Source organism: Ylistrum balloti, unplaced genomic scaffold (assembly GCF_031769215.1).
Source record: "Ylistrum balloti isolate Yb309-2 unplaced genomic scaffold, AGI_CSIRO_Ybal_v1 Utg369932, whole genome shotgun sequence".
Lineage (NCBI taxonomy): Eukaryota > Metazoa > Mollusca > Bivalvia > Pectinida > Pectinidae > Ylistrum > Ylistrum balloti.
In genome coordinates, this window is record NW_026782044.1 from 258,152 (window position 1) to 280,016 (window position 21,865).

The 21,865-nt window shown below is 38.4% G+C and overlaps 1 protein-coding gene across 3 annotated transcripts; it reads left to right on the top strand.

The window, feature by feature from the left end:
* Positions 1-2,276: 2,276 nt before the first annotated feature.
* Positions 2,277-19,762, top strand: LOC132547062 (beta-1,3-galactosyltransferase brn-like). Of its 3 annotated transcripts, none has more exons than XM_060210814.1 (3): positions 2,277-2,498; positions 15,805-15,951; positions 16,575-19,762. In XM_060210814.1, the coding sequence occupies exon 3, from the start codon at positions 16,595-16,597 to the stop codon at positions 17,852-17,854; it is 1,260 nt and encodes a 419-aa protein (XP_060066797.1). In that variant the 5' UTR covers positions 2,277-2,498; positions 15,805-15,951; positions 16,575-16,594; the 3' UTR covers positions 17,855-19,762. The 3 variants fall into 3 exon arrangements, with proteins under 3 accessions (XP_060066797.1, XP_060066796.1, XP_060066795.1); XM_060210813.1 differs by lacking the exon at positions 2,277-2,498 and adding an exon at positions 6,829-6,937; XM_060210812.1 differs by lacking the exon at positions 2,277-2,498 and adding an exon at positions 12,084-12,152.
* Positions 19,763-21,865: the final 2,103 nt, after the last annotated feature.

Below are 21,865 nucleotides of genomic sequence, written 5' to 3' on the forward strand. Positions count from 1 at the left end.
AGATTGTTATTATTTATTATTTCTAATCAATAAATTGGGAAAATTTGACATCCGGTTTATTTGGATCCTTACACTGTTATATTTTTATATTTTATAAAACAGTTATTTGAAATTAGAAAGCAAGTAGGACCATTGTTTTAAAATGTCGATATATCGACAATGGATTCACAATGTGAAACAATGCCTCCGACTTTAGAACTGGTCGATACGGGACTAAGATGTTTACTGGCATGAAATGTGCGTCACAAATTTACGGTTAAACTGAATGCGCATTAAAAAAAGTCCCTCCGCTAAATAAATAATAAATTAGTATTTCTGAGTAACTGGTCACATAGCCTTCATACAGCAACAGTAAAATCGATCAGCTGATTGGCAGATATAGTGGCTGATAGTTCATACCATTAATCTTATTGTGATTGTTCATCGATTTTTCATCTATTGATTTATCTAAAGGTCTTGTCAAATTGATTATCGGAAGAAATGTTAAAACTCTTTTACAGGAAATAGATATGAAACCGCTAACATTGTAGGAACATGTTTTCAATCATTATTTCGATAAAACAGTCTTCATATCGAAATAGGCATATGTTCTTTCACTCACTATCAACGTCCTCGGCCATTGTTGTCAAAGAGGTTATATATCCGTCAATTCACAAGAAGTGACGTCATGGTATATATATGGACGTTTTCAATAGTTCCTCAATGACATCTTAAAGTTGAACTATATTAGTATTGAATAAAGGAAGAGTTAATTTTTTCCGGAAATCGAGAATTTTGTAGTTTTGTCAAGGCTTGACGAAGTTTGGACAAATGAAGTTCGTGCGAACCCACGTGAATTGAAACAGATCGTCGCTTAGTCTCGGAAATGAAGATGTGGAACAAACAAACGCGTTCCTATCTTGAAGTTGTTAATAAATCGACCTCAGGAGTGAGGGTTTTTTTTCGCCATAAAATACAACGTTACATGTACGCTTACCGTATGGACAAATTAGACCGAAATGTCGTGGTGGTCGCCCCTAGTGTGTATTGTATGGATACCTTCGGTCTGAAACCTGTCACGAGTATTCAATTCTCAATGAAAATCAACAGTATTACTGTCCCTTACCTCGTTACTAGAATATTCGATTCGTGGAAATCTGATGTACGAAGTCTTCGATGAGAGTGAAAACGGCCATAGGGATGGTGTGAAGTCTATTTATTATAGAACCTTGTCCAATGAAGTCGGCATCGTCCAGAACCTTGGCCAGTCCACTGTCGTCAGTACAGGTATATATAAGTCGGTATCTCCATGGATATTGTCCAGTCCATTGTTATCACTCGTGAAATGTGTAAGTCTACACTGTCCAGAACCTTGGCCAGTCCACTGTTGTCACTCGTGAAATATGTAAGTCTACACTGTCCAGAAACTTGGCCAGTCCACTGTCGTCAGTACAGGTATATACAAGTGGGTATCTCCATGGATATTGTCCAGTCCACTGTTATCACTCGTGAAATGTGTAAGTCTACACTGTCCAGAACCTTGGCCAGTCCACTGTTGTCACCCGTGAAACATGTAAGTCTACACTGTCCAGAAACTTGGCCAGTCCACTGTCGTCAGTACAGGTATATACAAGTCAGTATCTCCATGGATATTGTCCAGTCCACTGTTATCACTCGTGAAATGTGTAAGTCTACACTGTCCAGAACCTTGGCCAGTCCACTGTCGTCAGTACAGATATATACAAGTCGGTATCTCCATGGATATTGTCCAGTCCACTGTTATCACTCGTGAAATGTGTAAGTCTACACTGTCCAGAACCTTGTCGCGGTATTCGGTCCGCGGGATCGGCGAATATTGTCGACATCGTCCCGTGTAACAGTATACGGTCCTTACCGATGGTGTATGCTTGATTAGGACCTTGTCAAGGTATTCATTCGTCGGGATTGATAATATCTACGTCATCCAAACTCTTGAGTAGTCTTTAGTCAACACAGTTATCATGATGTGGTTATCATGATCGGCGCCTGATTTTCGTCGTTCAGAATCTTTTCTCGATCAACGGTCCTCTGAAGTGGTATATACACCTAGTGTACGTCACCCAGCAGAGAATCCTGTAATTATAAATGTCCATCGAAGTGATGTTCATGTAGACAGTGTCCTGGCGCTAGTTTTTAGTATACAGTCCTGTGGAGTGATATATACACTGTAACCTCAGCACTCTACAGTCTGGTGGAGTGCTGTACTGTCAACATCATTATTCCTAGTATACGATCCTCTGCAGTGGAATATAATCAATGTCTTCTACGACCTTGTAACTGGTACATACTCATAAGTGCTATATGATCGATGTCCCCAAGAACCTTGTCACAAGACATATGCTTAGTTAACGCCATTCACAACGCTTTCTCTAGTACACAGTCCGTGGGAGTGGTACCTGCGTGTGATCAATGTCGCCTAGAACCTTGATAAAAACGTATGCAGACGTGTGATGCAGACGAAATGTGTTGTTTTACACATGGTGAGTAAAAATAGATATTTCGATGTAACTATGTCTCATGTATACTGTCTGTGTAGACTAAGATATATAATAAGAATATATAATGTACATGTTATTATGATCATAATGCCAAAACTGACCTCGTCTTTCTCCAAGGACATATTTATATAGCTGTTTTATTCCTTCTGTTTCTCAGGTAACAGCTACTTTATATAGTGGAGTCGTGAGTCTGTATGTCCGTCTTTTCTCACTAAGGAGCTTAACGTGGGTGCAAAATATACACTGATCAAAACATCGATTTCTAGATCTCTCTCGATAATTTAATGAAATTATTTGTGATCATTGTTTAAGTAAAGTAAATCACGTTTTGAATAACCACGTTAAATGTGAAATGTTTTAGTTTGAAACAATCTTTACTTTCCCAACCGTAGTCTAATAAGATGAAATATCGCACCTTATGTCAAAGTGGTTACTCTCATGCGTCAGTCATCGTTTAAAGGTCAAAGGTCAAAGGTCTCGCTCTGTCACGTGTATAAATGGTTTCCTAATTTTTTTAAATAATTTGATCTATAAAATACATTGTAAATTTATTTCCATAGGACTCAATTTTCGTGCATCTTTTAATAACTATTTCGTGAGCATTAATTTCGTGGATCAAAATAGCTCAATAAATCTGCTGATGCTAATTTTAATAGTTTGCAGACAAAGACATTCATGGATAAAGAGTACCTCCTAAAAAATAAATCCTCCACGATAATTAATGATTTTACACCAAGTCAACATGGCACGGTAATGAGGTCATGATTTTGTCTTGTGCTCGATATTGTCTCTATATACCTGAATACAATCGAGATTTTTAACACTGGGATTAAGGGAAACCATAATGCAACATAGAAATATTTGTATATATACTGACCACGGATAACCCCAACCTCAATACTCCAGGGGTTACAATCAATGTCTGTGCCCCTGGAACATACAATGGCGAAATTGAAGGTTTCATATGCGACACCTTGTGGACAAAACGAAAAGACTAGTTTGATCTTTGATGTACAACAAACAATTTCGTCGTTGAATAACGGTATACTGCATTGACTTTGATGTTGGATTTCACTCCTTCGTAATCTTCAAAAAGAGCATTCAGTCTAAGATTGGTCAATTGTTTTCTCCTGGAACCAATCAAATTACTTCGCCTGTGCCTTTAATTTTGCCATGACATTTTCCAGTGGTGAAGAGAACGAAAGTAATTGTAATCCCAGGAGTACCGAAGATAGGATTAAACTATAACTTACAGGGGTAAAACATTATATTGGCGCAAACTTTTCGTTTTTTTCAGTGCCAATTTGCCTGTTTGTTACACTGAGATCTGAATGGGATGAACACCCTTTGTGACATGCGTTGTCGATGTTTTATTGAAAAGTCATCTTAAAACAACTAATATCACAAAACATTTCAAGTTTAAATGTTTTTAGAAGTGTTGCGGTTAAATCTAAACAGTCTAAACTACCAGTAAGGTAGGTCAGCATAGTACATATCTGTACCTGCAAACACAAGAAAAATTGTCTGCAGGACATGTCGATGTTGCGACCAAAAAGGGGAGCAGTTTACAATTATGTTTCGGAAGTTCTTTCAAACAACATTTCACAGATTATAAACCAAGGTACCCGCATATACTTCCTAGCGCGTTGAGTTTTTTTTTTTTTTTTTTGTTTTTTGTTTTTGTTTATATATATCACGATGAATAAGAGACCTAGAGTTCAGGTTAAAGGTCAGTAATTGTGATGATGAGCTATCAAGTTTGCAGATTATTTCCTTACTCATCCCAACATTCAATGCCAAACGGGTAGCATGTGCTCAGATGTATGAACAACTGCTTGCAAATAAACTCTTGATTTGTGGCCAGAATGAGAGGACGAGATGTCAACTAAGTTCAACTTCATAACCTTGCACTACTTTCAGCTTCTCACGGGGATGAAATGGATTTGAATCTCAACATGAACTCATCATAAAATCAAAACTCCAAATGTCATTAAGTTTAGCCTCCGAATTAATCCACTAGAATTCCATTGACGTGCTTTTAGGATCACAAGTGGGTTTAAATCCCGGAAAAACTTAATCTTAATAAAGAAGCGTGTATACCTTGTTCACGAATGTACCAGCAAATATGCATTAATACACGGCTTCAAGTTTATTCAAATGAATAAATTTGACCTACATTGAAATCGTCCAAAGACTTAGGATTAAAATCTTCCAACTCCATGCCTGGTGATTTCGTTGTTGTTAACCTTGTTCTTACATGGGAACTTGACATTATTTGAGCGATTACAAAGAGGATGTCGTCAATGAAACTGAAACTGTTTACTATTTCGGTCCTGGTCTCCCTCCCTTCCCTCCTCCCCCCTTTGTATTGTTTTCGGGAGTCTCCGTGTGAATCTTTCTTTTGTTCATATTTTGCCCTAGTTTAATTGATCTGGTATGTCTGTTGATTTTCTTCAGCAGCAGAGGTGAGCGATACAGGATTGTTATAGAAATTCTTATTATTAAGCTGGAATTAACTAATAATATAGTACTGTAGCAAAGGTTTAGGTGTGGTATGATTTAGTGTAAAATTACTAAAGATGATACATCCAGATTCGTACACTGATAGGGAGGTTGTCCAAAATACAATCATGGTAAATTAAAAAAAAATCAACAATTCTGTTTTAAAATGAAAATACTCTTCTACAATTTTACCATTACCAGATAAAGACCCACAACTGACACGTACCGAACAGGACGTGGAATGTAAGAGAAAAAAAAGTTTGAAGGTCAAGATTGAGCGCTGACACCTGAGGATAGTCTGAGACTGATTAATGTCGGTTAAAATGATCAATCGATAATATCAATACACCTATATGGTCAAATACAAGAAATGTTGCATTAGTTCCCTATCGATTGCACGATTCGTTAATGAAACCATTTAGCAACAACCATTTCATCTCCAAGGTAATAACTCGCTTACAGGGGGCGAAAAGGCAGAGGGAATGGGTTAGGAAATAGAGCTCACGTGCACGAGGGGATTTTATCTTAGATAGATAATCGCTAGTCACATTTGTCAAATTTGTCCTCAAATATCACTCTAAAAATCCGAACGTCGGCTGTTCGTGGTTTTTGTCCAGTAGCAAACTGGAATAAAGGTATATCAAGTTTGTAAAAATGAATGACCTCCGCCTACTTGCAAGGTCACGTTGGGTCAAATTAATAGAATTTCCAGTGTCAGGATCATTGCTACGTTTCATACTAAGATGAACATAATCATCTTGGTAGGAAACTGACCAAATGTTACAATTCTGTTACCTTGACATATTTTTGAGGTGATTTGGGTAAAATATCTTCAAGTATTTAGACGGCTTTTTCGGATGATCATTACACCCAATATCAAGGTATATGCTCTATAGCCTATGTCGGAATGATGGCCAATGTGAAGTTGTTTTCATGAGTGACCTTAACATACCTTATCTAATATTACTGAATAACGAAGAAGACAGGGGTACTAATTTTAGTCAGAGACATATACAAACGAAAGAAATTTATCTCCTTTCAACGCCAGATGTCAAATTTGAATTTTTTAACAATCTTTTTTGAATACCAGGAGACATAAAGTTATAATACAATGTCAGCAGTATACCAGAATGACCTTGACTAATTCTAAGATGATATTCTAATGGATGAGATATGGTCCAGGTTTTAACATGTAAAATGGCAACCTCTGTAGAACGAAGACCCCAGGGGTCGTGGTATCATATGTTGGGATGAAAGAATTTGGGCTACGAGAAAAAAATTCAAAAATTTCCAAATCTATAAATAAAACACATCTGGATGACCAGGAAGCTTGACGTCATTGCATTTAGTCAGTAACGTTGTAGAAGGACGGGCATTAAAGTGTGTTCCGATGAATTACTGACATATAAATGTACTCACAACGTCACTAGTGCGAAGTATGTCCGCGTATTCATCATGACGTCATAGTTTTGTCTCTAGCATGATCTACAAGGAAAGTATTAGTATCATAACTGACTCGTTTATCTTATATCTATTTATAACGTGCTGAGCAGATGACCTGTACAGGCCCATTCGGCCTCATGTCAAAATTGAATGATTCAAAAACACGTGTGTTTGTCGTCATAGAATTGTGTCATTTCTAAAAAAAAATCTAACAGAATATTCTTAAAGACATTGTGTTTTTACATAGGAAATTGGAAAGCACAATAATAAAAACAAAACGATTCCTGTTGATACAAAGCCAAACAAGTAGAGCTGGTCGATACAGGCTGCAGTGCTGTGCTTAGTTCCTCAGGCACGACGGCACGTGCTGGTAATAATACATACGTGTTATGGCGATGGTGTAATTCAACAGTGTCCTTCCAGCATTATTCCCCAAAGCAGTAATCTGGCACACGGAAAACACCGAGATGTGTAAGGTATAGTACGGGGTCAGTTATAGGATTCAGAATTGTGTTTAGTAGAGGTTTTTAGTTTTCTTTTTAATTGTAACAGTAGAAGGATTATAACTCCATTTTGGGATGCTAACATCGTCCCTTGGTATTATGGTAAAGGTACCATCTTCTCATAGTATTATGGTAAAGGTACCATCTTCTCATAGTATTATGGTAAAGGTACCATCTTCTCATAGTATTATGGTAAAGGTACCATCGTCTCATGATATTATGGTTAGGTTACCATCGTCTCATAGTATTATGGTGAGGGTACCATCGTCTAATGGTATTATGGTGAGGGTACCATGGTCTCATGGTATTATGGTGATGGTACAATCTTCTCATAGTATTATGGTGAGGTTACCATCGTCACCTTGTATTATGGTGAGGGCACCATCGTCTCATAGTATTATGGTGATGGTACCATCGTAACATAGTATTATGGTGAGGGTACCACCGTCTCATGGTATTATGGAAAGGGTACCATCGTCTCATGATATTATGGTTAGGTTACCATCGTGTCATAGTATTATGGTGAGGGTGCCATCGTCTAATGGTATTATGGTGAGGGTACCATGGTCTCATGGTATTATGGTGATGGTACAATCTTCTCATAGTATTATGGTGAGGGTACCACCGTCTCATAGTATTATGGTGATGTACCATCGTAACATAGTATTATGGTGAGGGTGCCATCGTCAAATGGTATTATGGTGATTGTACAATCTTCTCATGGTATTATGGTGGAGTACCATCGTCTCATAGTATTATGGTGATGGTACCATCGTAACATAGCATTATGGTGATGGTACAATCTTCTCATAGTATTATGGTGAGGGTACCATCGTCTCATAGTATTATGGTGATGGTACCACCGTCTCGTGGTATTATGGTGAGGGTACCGTCGTCTCATGGTATAATGGCGAGGTTGCCATCGTCTCATGGAATTATGGTGATTGTACCATCGTCTTATAATATTATGGTGAGGGTACCATCGTAACATAGTATTATTGTGAGGGTACCATCGTAATATAGTATTATGGTGAGGTTACCATCGTCAAGTGGTATTATAGTGTGGGTACCATCTTTTCATAGTATAATGGTGAGGGAACCATCGTAACATAGTATTATGGTGAGGGTACCATCCTATCATAGAATTATGGTGAGGGTACCATCGTCTCATAGTATTATGGTGAGGGTACCATCGTCTCATGATATTATGGTTAGGGTGCCATCGTCTCATAGTATTATGGTGAGGGTGCCATCGTCTAATGGTATTATGGTGGAGTACCATGGTCTCATGGTATTATGGTGAGAGTACCATCGTCTCATAGTATTATGGTGAGGGTACCACCGTCTCGTGGTATTATAGTCAGGGTACCATCGTTTCGTGGTATTGTGGTCAGGGTACCATCGTCTCATAATATTATGGTGAGGTCACCATCGTCACGTGGTATTATGGTGAGGGTACCATCGTGTTATAGTATTATGGTAATTGTACCTTTGTCTCATAGTATTATGGTGAGGGTACCATCGTCTCATGGTATTATGGTGAGGTTACCATCGTCACGTGGTATTATGGTGAGGGTACCATCTTCTCATGGTATAATGGTGAGGGTACCATCGTAACATAGTATTATGGTGAGGGTACCATCGTAACATAGTATTATGGTGAGGTTACCATCGTCACGTGGTATTATAGTGAGGGTACCATTCTCTTATAGTATTATGGTGATGGTACCATCGTCTCATAATATTATGGTGAGGGAACCATCGACTCATGATATTATGATTAGGGTGCCATCGTCTCATAGTATTATGGTGAGGGTACCATCGTCTAATGGTATTATGGTGGAGTACCATCGTCTCATAGTATTATGGTGATGGTACCACCGTCTCGTGGTATTATAGTGAGGGTACCATTGTTTCGTGGTATTATGGTTAGGGTACCATCGTCTCATAATATTATGGTGAGGGTACCATCGTCTCATGGTATTATGGTGAGGGTACCATCGTCTCATAGTATTATGGTGAGGGTACCATCGTCTAATGGTATTATGGTGGAGTACCATCGTCTCATAGTATTATGGTGATGGTACCACCGTCTCGTGGTATTATAGTGAGGGTACCATTGTTTCGTGGTATTATGGTTAGGGTACCATCGTCTCATAATATTATGGTGAGGGTACCATCGTCTCATGGTATTATGGTGAGGGTACCATCGTCTCATAGTATTATGGTGAGGGTACCATCGTCTAATGGTATTATGGTGGAGTACCATCGTCTCATAGTATTATGGTGATGGTACCACCGTCTCGTGGTATTATAGTGAGGGTACCATTGTTTCGTGGTATTATGGTTAGGGTACCATCGTCTCATAATATTATGGTGAGGGTACCTTTGTCTCATTGTATTATGGTGAGGGTACCATCGTTTCATGGTATTATAATGAGGTACCATCGTCCCTTGGTATTATGTTGCGGGTACCGTCGTCTCATGGTATTATTGTGATGGTACCATCGTCTGATAGTATTATGGTGAGGGTACCATCGTAATATAGTATTATGGTGAGGGTACCATCGTAACATAGTATTATGGTGAGGGTACCATCGTAACATAGTATTATTGTGAGTGTACCATCGTCTCGTGGTATAATGGCGAGGTTGCCATCGTTTCATGGTATTATGGTGATTGTACCATCGTCTTATAGTATTATGGTGAGGGTACCATCGTAGGGTACCATCCTAACATAGTATTATGGTGAGGTTACCATCGTCACGTGGTATTATAGTGAGGGTACCATTGTAACAGTATTATGTTTAGGTTACCATCGTCACGTGGTATGATAGTGAGGGTACCATCGTCTCATAGTATTATGGTGAGGGTACCATCGTCTCGTGGTATTATGGAAAGGGTACCAACGTCTCATAGTATTATGGTGAGGGTACCATCGTCTCCTGATATGGTTAGGGTGCCATCGTCTCATATTAAGTTGGTGAGGGTACCATCGTCACCTGGTATTATGGTGAGGGTGCCATCGTCTCATGATATTATGGTGAGGGTACCATCTTCTCATAGTATTATGGTGAAGGTACCATCTTCTCATAGTATTATGGTGAGGGTACCATCGTAACAGTATTATGGTGAGGGTACCATCGTCTCATGATATTATGGTGAGGGTACCATCGTAACATAGTATTATGGTGAGGTTACAATCGTCACGTGGTATTATAGTGAGGGTACCATCGTAACATAGTATTATGGTGAGGTTACCATCGTCACGTGGTATTATAGTGAGGGTACCATCGTCTTATAGTATTATGGTGAGGGTACCATCCTATCATAGAATTATGGTGAGGGTACCATCGTCTCATGATATTATGGTTAGGGTGCCATCGTCTCATAGTATTATGGTGAGGGTGCCATCGTCTAATGGTATTATGGTGGAGTACCATCGTCTCATAGTATTATGGTGATGGTACCACCGTCTCGTGGTATTATAGTGAGAGTACCATTGTTTCGTGGTATTATGGTTAGGGTACCATCGTCTCATAATATTATGGTGAGGGTACCATCGTCTCATGGTGTTATGGTGAGGGTACCATCGTCTCATAGTATTATGGTGAGGGTGCCATCGTCTAATGGTATTATGGTGGAGTACCATCGTCTCATAGTATTATGGTGATGGTACCACCGTCTCGTGGTATTATAGTGAGGGTACCATTGTTTCGTGGTATTATGGTTAGGGTACCATCGTTTCATAATATTATGGTGAGGGTTCCTTTGTCTCATTGTATTATGGTGAGGGTACCATCGTTTCATGGTATTATGATGAGGTACCATCGTCCCTTGGTATTATGTTGCGGGTACCGTCGTCGCATGGTATTATTGTGATGGTACCATCGTCTGATAGTATTATGGTGAGGGTACCATCGTAACATAGTATTATGGTGAGGGTACCATCGTAACATAGTATTATTGTGAGTGTACCATCGTCTCATGGTATAATGGCGAGGTTGCCATCGTTTCATGGTATTATGGTGATCGTACCATCGTCTCATGGTATTATGATGTGGGTACCATCGTCTTATGGTATTATTGTGAGGATACCATCGTCTCATAGTATTATGGCGAGGTTACCATCGTCTCGTGGTATTATGATGTGGGTACCATCGTCTCATAGTATTGTTGTGAGGGTAACATCTTCTCATTGTTAATTTATTATTGTGAGGGTAACTAAGTTGGCATTATGATTAGAAATATCGGATCAAACAAGTATTCCACTCACTGAAAAAGTTGACTAAACTTACACTTATGTACAATACAAACGGACCCGGACCAAATTTCCAGATTTGTATCGGTCAACAGTTATTTTCTATATATATTTATCACAGTAAATACAAAAAATCAGATGTCATGGACAATTTGATCTAGATTAAAATATTTTGAATTTTATGAAAGAATTTATTTTATTAACTTTTTTACCTCTTTCTATTTGAACTAAAATGGCAGCTTAAAATTTCATGAGATGACTAATATTATTTTTTTTCCTTATTTCAATTAAACAAATTCTTTCAGAAGCATCAAATTTGGAAATACATATTCTCACTAACAACCAAATAGTTAATCACCAATCTTCATATCTGTTACATTGTGTGCGTTCAATGAATACAGAGAATTTAAATGAATAAATTCCACCTTGAACCTTACTTGTGAAAAAGCAGATATTTTTTCAATGCTATAGTATTGTAAATCTTGCACTTTATCAATTTAAAGTTATCTAGATGTATTGATTAAATATATATTGATTCATTTTCCTTTTGTGATAAATGTCGCGACGCACAAAGTATCGTTGCGAGTGAAAACTATCGTTCACGCACTGTTCTTCCCCGTGAGAATTTTGAAAAGTTGGCAGGTATGTTTTAGGGGTATTGCGAATCTTCAGTCAGTTATAGCGCTGGCCTATGTAACCTCAGGTGAGGACTCGAGGTGCGTGGGTTGATGATCCCTATCTGTGCTGGTTTGCATTTCTCCGGAAACTGAGAAACGAACCGGTCTGTGCTGATGTGTTCTTGGGAAAGACCCTTTATCCTTATTGCTTTGGATAACATGTGACAAGGTAAGCATCATCACCGGTCTGTGCTGATGTGTTCTTGGGAAAGACCCTTTATCCTTATTGCTTTGGATAACATGTGACAAGGTAAGCATCATCATCCTTAAGGAGACCCCGCCTCCAAATCACCCTGGCTATTCACGAGAAGATATAAAAAAAAATAATCCTATTTTAATTATATTGGGTGATGGCACCATCGTCTCATTGTAATTGTCATATGTTTAGTATACTTTAATCTCACTGTTTATTTTGTTCTTGCGAAGGTACCATGGCCCCGATATTATTCTGAAGTGCATTTGTGATATTTGGAAAATATTTGCAAATGGTTCTAGAGTGTCTCCGTGGTGCTTCGTTCAGGATTGCTATTTTGATGGAATTCCACCGAATACCTTGTGTAAAATGGTTTTCAGTACTCACTAAACACAATATTACCCCTATCTTAAATAGTAGTTACAAAACACGGTTCACATCGCTTGCATGTCACGTTCATTCGATTAGCTAATGAAAGTCTCGTTGCCAATAAAACCTATCACGGAATTTATACTTGATTGATATGGATCTGTTGCGATGAATTATTAATTGATTTTTAAATGATTTGCAGACAGCTTAATGCTGAATACGGTTTGTAACGTTTAGGACTTTAAAAAGAAGATCTTGTTTAAAGTGTACTCGGAAGTTTATCGGTTATTCTTGTCTCCTGCCACATAGTCGACCGGGGCTCGATTTCCGAAAGGGGACGCGGTATTCAACCTCATGTTCTCTACCCTTGATGGTTTGTGTTTATCAGAAGGCTGTGATAACAGACCGCCCTGTGCTCACGTAACCTTAATTGCTCTGAATGACATGCAACGCGCCTCCCATATGTCATTCATTTAAGTAACCACCAGCTACTAAAAGATATACCCCAACTCTAAACAGCCCTGGCTGTTGACCAGCAAACAGCGCGATGTGTCAATCTGGTCTGAGATCGATGCGGTGGTATCTATGCTAAAACATTCAGTCGATGTAGCATGTATATGGTTCAAGTTTAAATACGCCTCTAACACGCACCGAGGATTACAGGTATCGGGGGTATAGCTCAGGACCGGTTCTACGTAGTTAACACCTGATAAGACTGTTCAGGTGTAATCGTTATAGTGTAATTTGATTGTGTTTATTGATTGTATATCTATCTATTATAAAATATCTCTTTTAATTCCGTTCTTCTCATTCATTTTGCAACGACGGAGTGAGCTATATACGACTTTCGTTTATGTTGATATTTTTAGACCTGGTGAAAATTACTTAATTACACATTTGATGTCAGAGCGTTCATTAAACGACTTCAGATGTAGGGACTCGGAGAGCGTTCTAACTGTCAGGTATAGGGACTCAGAGAGTGTTCTAACTATCAGATGTAGGGACTTGGAGAGCGTTCTAACTATCGGATGTAGGGACTCGGAGAGCGTTCTGTCAGGTGTAGGGACTCGGAGAGCGTTCTAACTGTCAGGTATAGGGACTCTGGGTACATTCTATCGGATGTAGGGACTTGGAGAGCGTTCTAACTATCAGATGTGGGGACTCAGAGAGTGTTCTAACTATCAGATGTAGGGACTTGGAGAGCGTTCTAACTATCAGATGTAGGGACTCGGAGAGCGTTCTAACTATCAGATGTAGAGGACTCAGTGAGCGTTCTAACTATCAGATGTAGGGACTAGGTAAGCGTTCTAACTATCAGGTGTAGGAACTCCGGGTACGTTCTAACTATCGGATGAAGGGGCTCGGAGAGCGTTCTAACTATCAAGTGTAGGGACTCGGAGAGCGTTCTTACTATCAGATGTAGAGACTCGGAGAGCGTTCTAACTATCAGATGTAGAGACTCGGAGAGCGTTCTAACTATCAAGTGTAGGGACTCGGAGAGCGTTCTAACTATCAGATGTAGGGACTCGGAGAGCGTTCTAACTATCAAGTGTAGGGACTCGGAGAGCGTTCTAACTATCAGATGTAGGGACTTGGAGAGCGTTCTAACTATCAGATGTAGGGACTTGGAGAGCGTTCTAACTATCAAGTGTAGGGACTCGGAGAGCGTTGTAACTATCAGATGTAGAGACTTGGAGAGCGTTCTAACTGTCAGATGTAGGGACTCGGGGAACGCTCTAACTATCAGATGTAGGGACTTGGTAAGCGTTCTAACTATCAGATGTAGGGACTCGGGGAACGCTCTAACTATCAGATGTAGGGACTTGGTAAGCGTTCTAACTATCAGGTGTAGGAACTCCGGGTACGTTCTAACTATCGGATGAAGGGGCTCGGAGAGCGTTCTAACTATCAAGTGTAGGGACTCGGAGAGCGTTCTTACTATCAGATGTAGAGCCTCGGAGAGCGTTCTAACTATCAGATGTAGGGACTCGGAGAGCGTTCTAACTATCAAGTGTAGGGACTCGGAGAGCGTTCTAACTATCAGATGTAGGGACTCGGAGAGCGTTCTAACTATCAGATGTAGAGGACTCAGTGAGCGTTCTAACTATCAGATGTAGGGACTCGGAGAGCTAGAGACTCGGAGAGTATTCTATCTATCAGATGTAAGGACTTGGAGAGCGTTCTTACTATCAGATGTATGTACTCGGAGAGTGTTCTAACTATCAGATGTATGGATGTAGGGACTCGAAGAGCGTTCTAACTTTCAGATGTAGGGACTCGGAGAGCGTTCTAACTATCAGGTGTAGGGACTCGGAGAGCGTTCTAACTTTCAGATGTAGTGACTCGGAGAGCGTTCTAACTATCGGATGTAGGGACGCGGAGAGCGTTCTAACTATCGGATGTAGGGACTCGGAGAGCGTTCTAACTATCAGATGTAGGGACTTGGAGAGCGTTCTAAATGTCAGGTGTAGGGACTCGGAGAGCGTTCTAACTATCAGATGTAGGGACTCGGAGAGCGTTCTAACTATCAGATGTATGCACTTCGAACTTCATTTCTAGACAAATTTTGTCTAACATTTTACAAAGGTTAATTATTAGTGTACGTTGGACATTCAGGTTTTTCAGGGACCCAAGGTCAAGGTCACTCTTGCTATCAACAACTGATTCATTTGCTTCATTCTTCCATAGAACTAGGTAAAACCTAATGAAACGATCATGTATGAGTGTACTTGGACATTTTTATGTTCCATGGGTCCAAGGTGAAGGCCAGGATCAGCTTTGCTATATTTGTTGACTTTATCCTACCATCGATTTTGGTCAAAGTTTATCCAAAGATCAATTATGAGCATGCGTCGGACATCGTTGTGTTTCGGGGCCCAAGGTCACCCTTTACTCTATATAGAAAACCATCGACTGATTCAATTTAAACACTTATCAATTTCATTCTTTCATGGAATTTGGTGAAAGTGTATGTGAAAATCAAGTATGAGTATACTTTGGACATTGTGTTTCATGAGTCAAAGGTCAAGGCCATGGCGGCGGTGGTTATTCATGTCTGGCGTTTTCTAGTTTTATTTATTTGAATAATAATTTGATTTTTTTCGTTCAACAATATTCTTGTAGTTGTAAATATAATTATCCTAAGAAAAGTTTATGGACAGTGTAAACTTAAACAAGAATTTGAAATCCTCTGTGTACGGTTCTTCCCGTTCCAGTCGATGATTTCTATCCGTATTAATACAAAATCATGTTTCATTTCTACCGCGCAAATTAACCTGGAATTTGATTTGATCGGAATGTTTACAGATAACATTACTACACAATATAATTGTTCTTTCAGTTGTGACACCTAGAATACATCCTTACATCCTTATATATCACCGGACGCTGGACACTGCAGGATGGACGAAGGAAGTGTATGGACGGACAAAACACCCAATGGGCTATGAAAGGACTACACAAATGGAATTATACATAAGTACATAAGGTAAATACAAAGGCAAAGATTTAGTCAAACAGCCCGACCCATAGAGTAAAACTGACCAGAGTAAAACCATAGACAAGCCGAGACATGGTCATTGTCGTCAAATGGTGGGATGTTCTGTGGACCTTCTGGTCTGTCGACATTTTTTTTTAATTGATAGGTAAAACAAAATAATCGACAGGTGACTTTTTTATTTAACGTGTGTGATTTTTTTCAGTAATGCATGAGTCAATGTAAATTTAATGTGTATTGTTTCCTTGTTCAGTTGCTGTTCCTCATCGAATCTGATACTGGTTGGGAAAACAAAATTTATTCATAAGGATTTTAACAGATAAAAAGTGTTGTTTTTTTTGAGAAGCATAAGTTTAGTAGATTTATTGGGGTGTAGGCATCTCTTGGTTACTTGTTTTGCCAAATCGATTTTGAAGAAAGTAAATGGCGATATAGCCTGAGTTGATTTGGTACATTTAGACGCTATCTCTGAAGGTACGAAATGGGTCGTTCTCCTATTCTATTGTAGATTTCCCCTGTTAAGCATTCTCAATGCTAAGTGTTGCCACAATCGCCATCTTGGTACCGGTATGTCAAGTTCTTATGATTAAACATACCGTTATTGTTCTTTGCAGGCCCCTGTACAGTGAGCGACATGACGTCACCTCTCTGTGACGGGAAACGCGCGGGGTGTCTTTGGGGAGTATTCATCTTGGCGACTTTTACATACCTCCTTCTCTATCTTAAAGTGACCAATAGAAATACAACAAAACATCAAATGACGGCGTACTGGCTGCAGTGGATTTCTCTAATGGAGTCGAAAAATAGATCTACATTGACGTTACTCTCAGCAAATGATGAAAATCAATTTAATTATTCTACACATTGTCAGAATTCCACAAAGGAAAGTTTGGATTTGTGTGAAATGAATTCTACAAGGTCTATAGATGGAGTCGACGTTAAAGGTTATATTCCTTTTAAGAAATTTGAATACCCTCTCCAAATTGACATGAACGATTTAGTATCTAAACTGAAGACAAATAAGGACGTACCAACAAAGCCAATATTCCCTTATCCACATACTTTTATGAAATCTCCTACATGGATGTGTGAAATGAAAAGTGTTCGTCTGCTTATTTTAGTAAAATCAGGCGTTGGCCATTTTAAAAGGCGGGAAATGATTCGTAACACATGGGGAAATTACTCAGGCTTTAATACAGGGGTCGTGACCTTATTTCTGCTAGGGTTAACAAAACACGTGATGTATCAACGACAGATATTGCAAGAACATAACAGCTATGGTGACATCATACAGATGACGTTTTTTGACGCCTACTACAATAATACACTAAAGACGGTTGGTGGGATAAAATGGGCACGAAATCATTGCAACCAATCAAAATTTGTTTTATTTACAGATGACGATTTCTACATAGCAACAGACCTGTTGTTATATTACACTGAAACTATAAAACAGCACGAAAGGAGTTCAGTATTCAGAGGCGCCATGTGGAAAAATGGTCAACCGATTAGAAATATACACAATAAATGGTACATATCTCGCCAAGACTATCCTTTTGATCGCTATCCGGATTTTATCGCGGCCGGTTTCATGTTATTATCTATAGAGTTCCTCATAGATTTAGACTTGGCCATTCCGTATACTAAAAAGTTTATTTTTGACGATGTATATATCTCAATAGTTGCTTATAAATTACATGTTAACCCAGTGAATATGAAAGGTGTACATATACACAAGTTTCCGTACAATCGGGATGGATTCCTACAAGTGATTGCCTCCCACGGGTACGACAGGTCTTCTACCTTACAACGGGCTTGGTGGATACACCAGAATCGACATATACATAAATATGGCCGAAAGAGCATCCGAGCTTACAGTGTGAGAGCTACTTAGGATATCAACAGGATATTACAACATGGAATAATTTGGTAAAATTAGGACATTTCTAATGTAAAAAGGGGGCATGGCGTGTTTCGGATGAACTTTCCTGATCTGACGTGGAGGAAGAAATGATATGATGTGTGTCGATGTGTGCTTTAAACAGACGTTTCAAAATTGGGTGATTTGTCCTAAACTTTTAGACGACATAAATACTTTTCACTTCTGACAAGAACAGGTACGCTATCTAATCAATTCAAATATTTCTTATAATTTCTAACATAAGGATATTTACACTGAAATAATATTGGTATAATGTACAAAGAATTAATATTTGCACTGCAATCCGAAATTCAATAATATGCAAAACAGATTTTCATTTTCTTTATATCCAAATGTAAATTGTTTTTTGAATTTTTTACAGTCTCGCCAAATTTTAATTCCGAGCGAAATGTTTTCAAGATATTATTATGGAAGTGAAATTAATCGTATTCCCCCGTTCTATTTAGACCCTGACATTAAAGTATCGCGAAGTCATCAGCATGTTACGCGAGTGAAATATCAAATTATTTCACGATTTTAAGATGGTTATTATCACAGAACTTTTATCCATTGTAACCTAAGTGAAAAAATCCAGTGCTGATTTCATTGAGTACCGCGATATTCGGACCGTGAAATCTAATCCACCAGAATGTTAGTGTATATTGTGCTGAGAGAGAAAGGGTAAGCTGTTAATTGATTAACTGTCATGTATTTTATATTTATTTACAATTGAAATATAAAAAGACGAGTTTCCGAGAAAAGAGAAAGCAGATTTTCCCCTGAATCACATTCACTGGAATCGAAATAAGAAAACAAACATCAGGACGCGAGGAAATATGAACAAACAAGGAAAGGCAGCAAAAGAAACCGAACAGGTGTATAAAAAACAAACGAACAAAAAACACACAAAACAAGATCTGCAACTGAGGAAACGTCAAAACAGGTAATCGCTGGTTATCTTGTAGCTTTAGAGTAACAAAATTACAGAAGGACGTCAAATTTTGGTACCAATTTTATCACACTACATGTAAATTCTGATTGTTTATCTAAGAAAAATTCCCCAAGTTAAACCTTACATTTACTGCAAAATACAAATTCGAGCATTGGATGGGAATATATCGCGAAAACATCAAAGGAGGACCCGGCTAATATGTGTCGTCTATTAGAGGCTGTGTGGACAGAGAGGGCTGGAGGAATGTCCTGAGTGGTTAAGTGCATAGCCTGTCACACTAACTATGCTGATCAATGATGGAACTTGATGTGTACGTTTTTAATGTATTTTCATTTTGTTATTTAATATACATGATATTAACTTTACATGCATACTTCGTGCCAAATTAATATGCAACAATAGTGCTATATGATTGATTTATTTTACAGCCATGCCGCAGAGTGATCTATTATCACATTAGCTGGACATATTTTATCAGTTTATTTGAACACAATGAGAATTTAGTTAAATATTTAATTGCGGTTTCCAACCAATATAAAGATGCCAAAACCCCTATGGGAAATTAAAGCGCGTAATTACATTTACTATCCGATTTTGTTACGTGCCGATGTGGTTCTCCATGGGTGTTAAAAAACTGACCAGAATAACAAACAGGGAGAAACTTGTTCCAAGACTCATAACCTTATATTGTCTAATATTAGAAAATGTTACGTAATGTCTACTGTAAAATTACAGAGAAGCCATTAAAATGTCCGCATAGAAATGTGTGAAGTATTGTTCGATGATGCTGTTAACGGCCAGTATGACCGACCACCGCCTACACTGACTATACAAATGTATTTTCTGTTACGAGAGAGACAGAAAGCTTCAATGCTTAAATTACGCTTGTTTAAGTAATATTTGTTTTAAAATAAAATGCCAAAGAAATATCTACGCCTGGGTGTTAACTTTATTTAAGTTATGTTTGAAATGTTCGTTTGGTACTTAAACGTATAGGTACTATGCAACTAATGAATTGAAGTATCAATATTCCATCAAACTGTGGTATAACGATATGTTTTTATTGTGGGACAATATATGTAATGGGATCGTGCCCTTGAGTCAGAAACTAAACCAATCGCCATGGATGTCATATGACGTGCTTCCCGTATGTTGTCAAGGAGACCACACCTCAAAATGACTTCGCTCTCTCACGTTAAAAAAATCAAGACTGAAACACTTCATTAAATGTCATTTACTAGGATTACAGAGAAATATTACCATCGCAGGGAATTCAGACTTGTGACCTTGGCAGACAATGGTTACAAGTGACCATTCTTATGCAGTATTAAAATTCCAGCAAATACGAAATTCATGCATGTAAAGGCTGTTTGATATTAATAGATCTGAATATATTTTACGCGTTAATTGTGCATGAAATGGCGGAAGGGAGGTAATTCCAGCGCCTTCCAAGCTTCAGTCAAATGAGAATGACATGTTAGCCATTCATTAAGGTACTTACTGTAAGTTAGTTAATATTCAAACAGACCGATCAATCTCTCAAAGACAAGAGACCCAAAAGTTCTATTTAGTTCACCTGGATGTATCAGCTTTCACATATGAATATTCCTATTTCCTTTATTATATTTGAAAAGTTATTTTTGCAAAAGATGAGGTTCAGGACTAAATTTCACTAAAATATCTTCATCAAAACAGAAAAAAAGAAATGATTTTAAACTCTGATCTATACTGTCAATATTTATTCCAAATACAGGGTCCAGCCTCTCTGCTTCCATGGGGGCCAAACTCACCCTTTACACAAAAATTAGTCCTCAGATAGACTTCCACCTGTCATTCCAACAGAAACGAAAGATTTCAAAGAATTTGCTACTTATCCTCTACAGGGACAGTCTAAAACTCAGACCTCTGGGGCCGAGACCCAATGTGCATTTAAAATTAGCTTCTCTGTCTCCAAGAAGTCTTCAGACCAAATTTGGACAAGATCGTGTCTCTCCTGCAGAAGAAAGATTTTAAAGCAATTCCTCTAGATCCCCTTTAAGGTCTCTACCCTGAGGGGTCAGTCCCATTGTCGATATAAAATTGAGTCCCCTTCATCAAAGGATGCTCCGAATCATTTTGGACAAAATTTTATGATTCTTTGAGATGAATAAGGATTTGAAAGAATTGGCAAACTTTTCCTTATATGTCCCCACCCCTCAGACCTCTTGGAGTTGGGGCAGATCCACCATTAAGTACAGTATTGGTTCCCCTTACCACAAGGATGATTCTCACCAAATTCAGTAAAAATCGATTCAGTTGACTATTTAGGATTTTTTTTAGAAAAATTTGATGGATGGATGACAGATGCAGCACTATACCAAAGCTCACTTGGCCCTTCAGACCTGACCAGCTGGAAACAGTCACACAGATATAAATAACAAAGGCAACATAATGTTTCGGGATTATATGTATACTATGTAAATAACTCAAAAATGAATGTAAGCCCAACTTGATTACTCCAGACAAAGGTCACTACAACAGGTCAGTCTGGTAAGACTTTACAGGGCATTACATTTACTGCTGGAGCCACAGACATCAGAGAGGAGGCAACTATTCCTTCCTAGATTCAAAGGTACCATATAAGGTAATAAACAAATCAATGGTACCTAATATGGTAATTAACAAATCAATGGTACCATATTAGGTAATAAATCAAGGGTACCTTATAAGGTAATAAACACATCATTGAAGAAATCATTTATCACTTTTATTCTTTTGTATATATCCAGCCTTAAGTGTACATACTTATTTATACATAATTAAGTCAATGGAACATGCATTAAGAGACCAACACTAAGTAAACCTGGGTCAGATTCAGCCTCTTCACACACCATGATCTAATACATACCAGTATATACAACTCTCCTACAGTGTGTGGTAGATTTTGTTGATGTACCACTTGTGATTACTTTAAACCATAATAATTTAGTTAAAAACTAATCAAAACCATCTCCTATATGTGTGAATGAAAACACTGAATTAACATTGTTTAG

Coding starts and splice junctions, on each gene's coding strand:
- LOC132547062 (XM_060210814.1), top strand. CDS start 16,595: ATGACGTCACCTCTCTGTGACGGGAAACGCGCGGGGTGTCTTTGGGGA.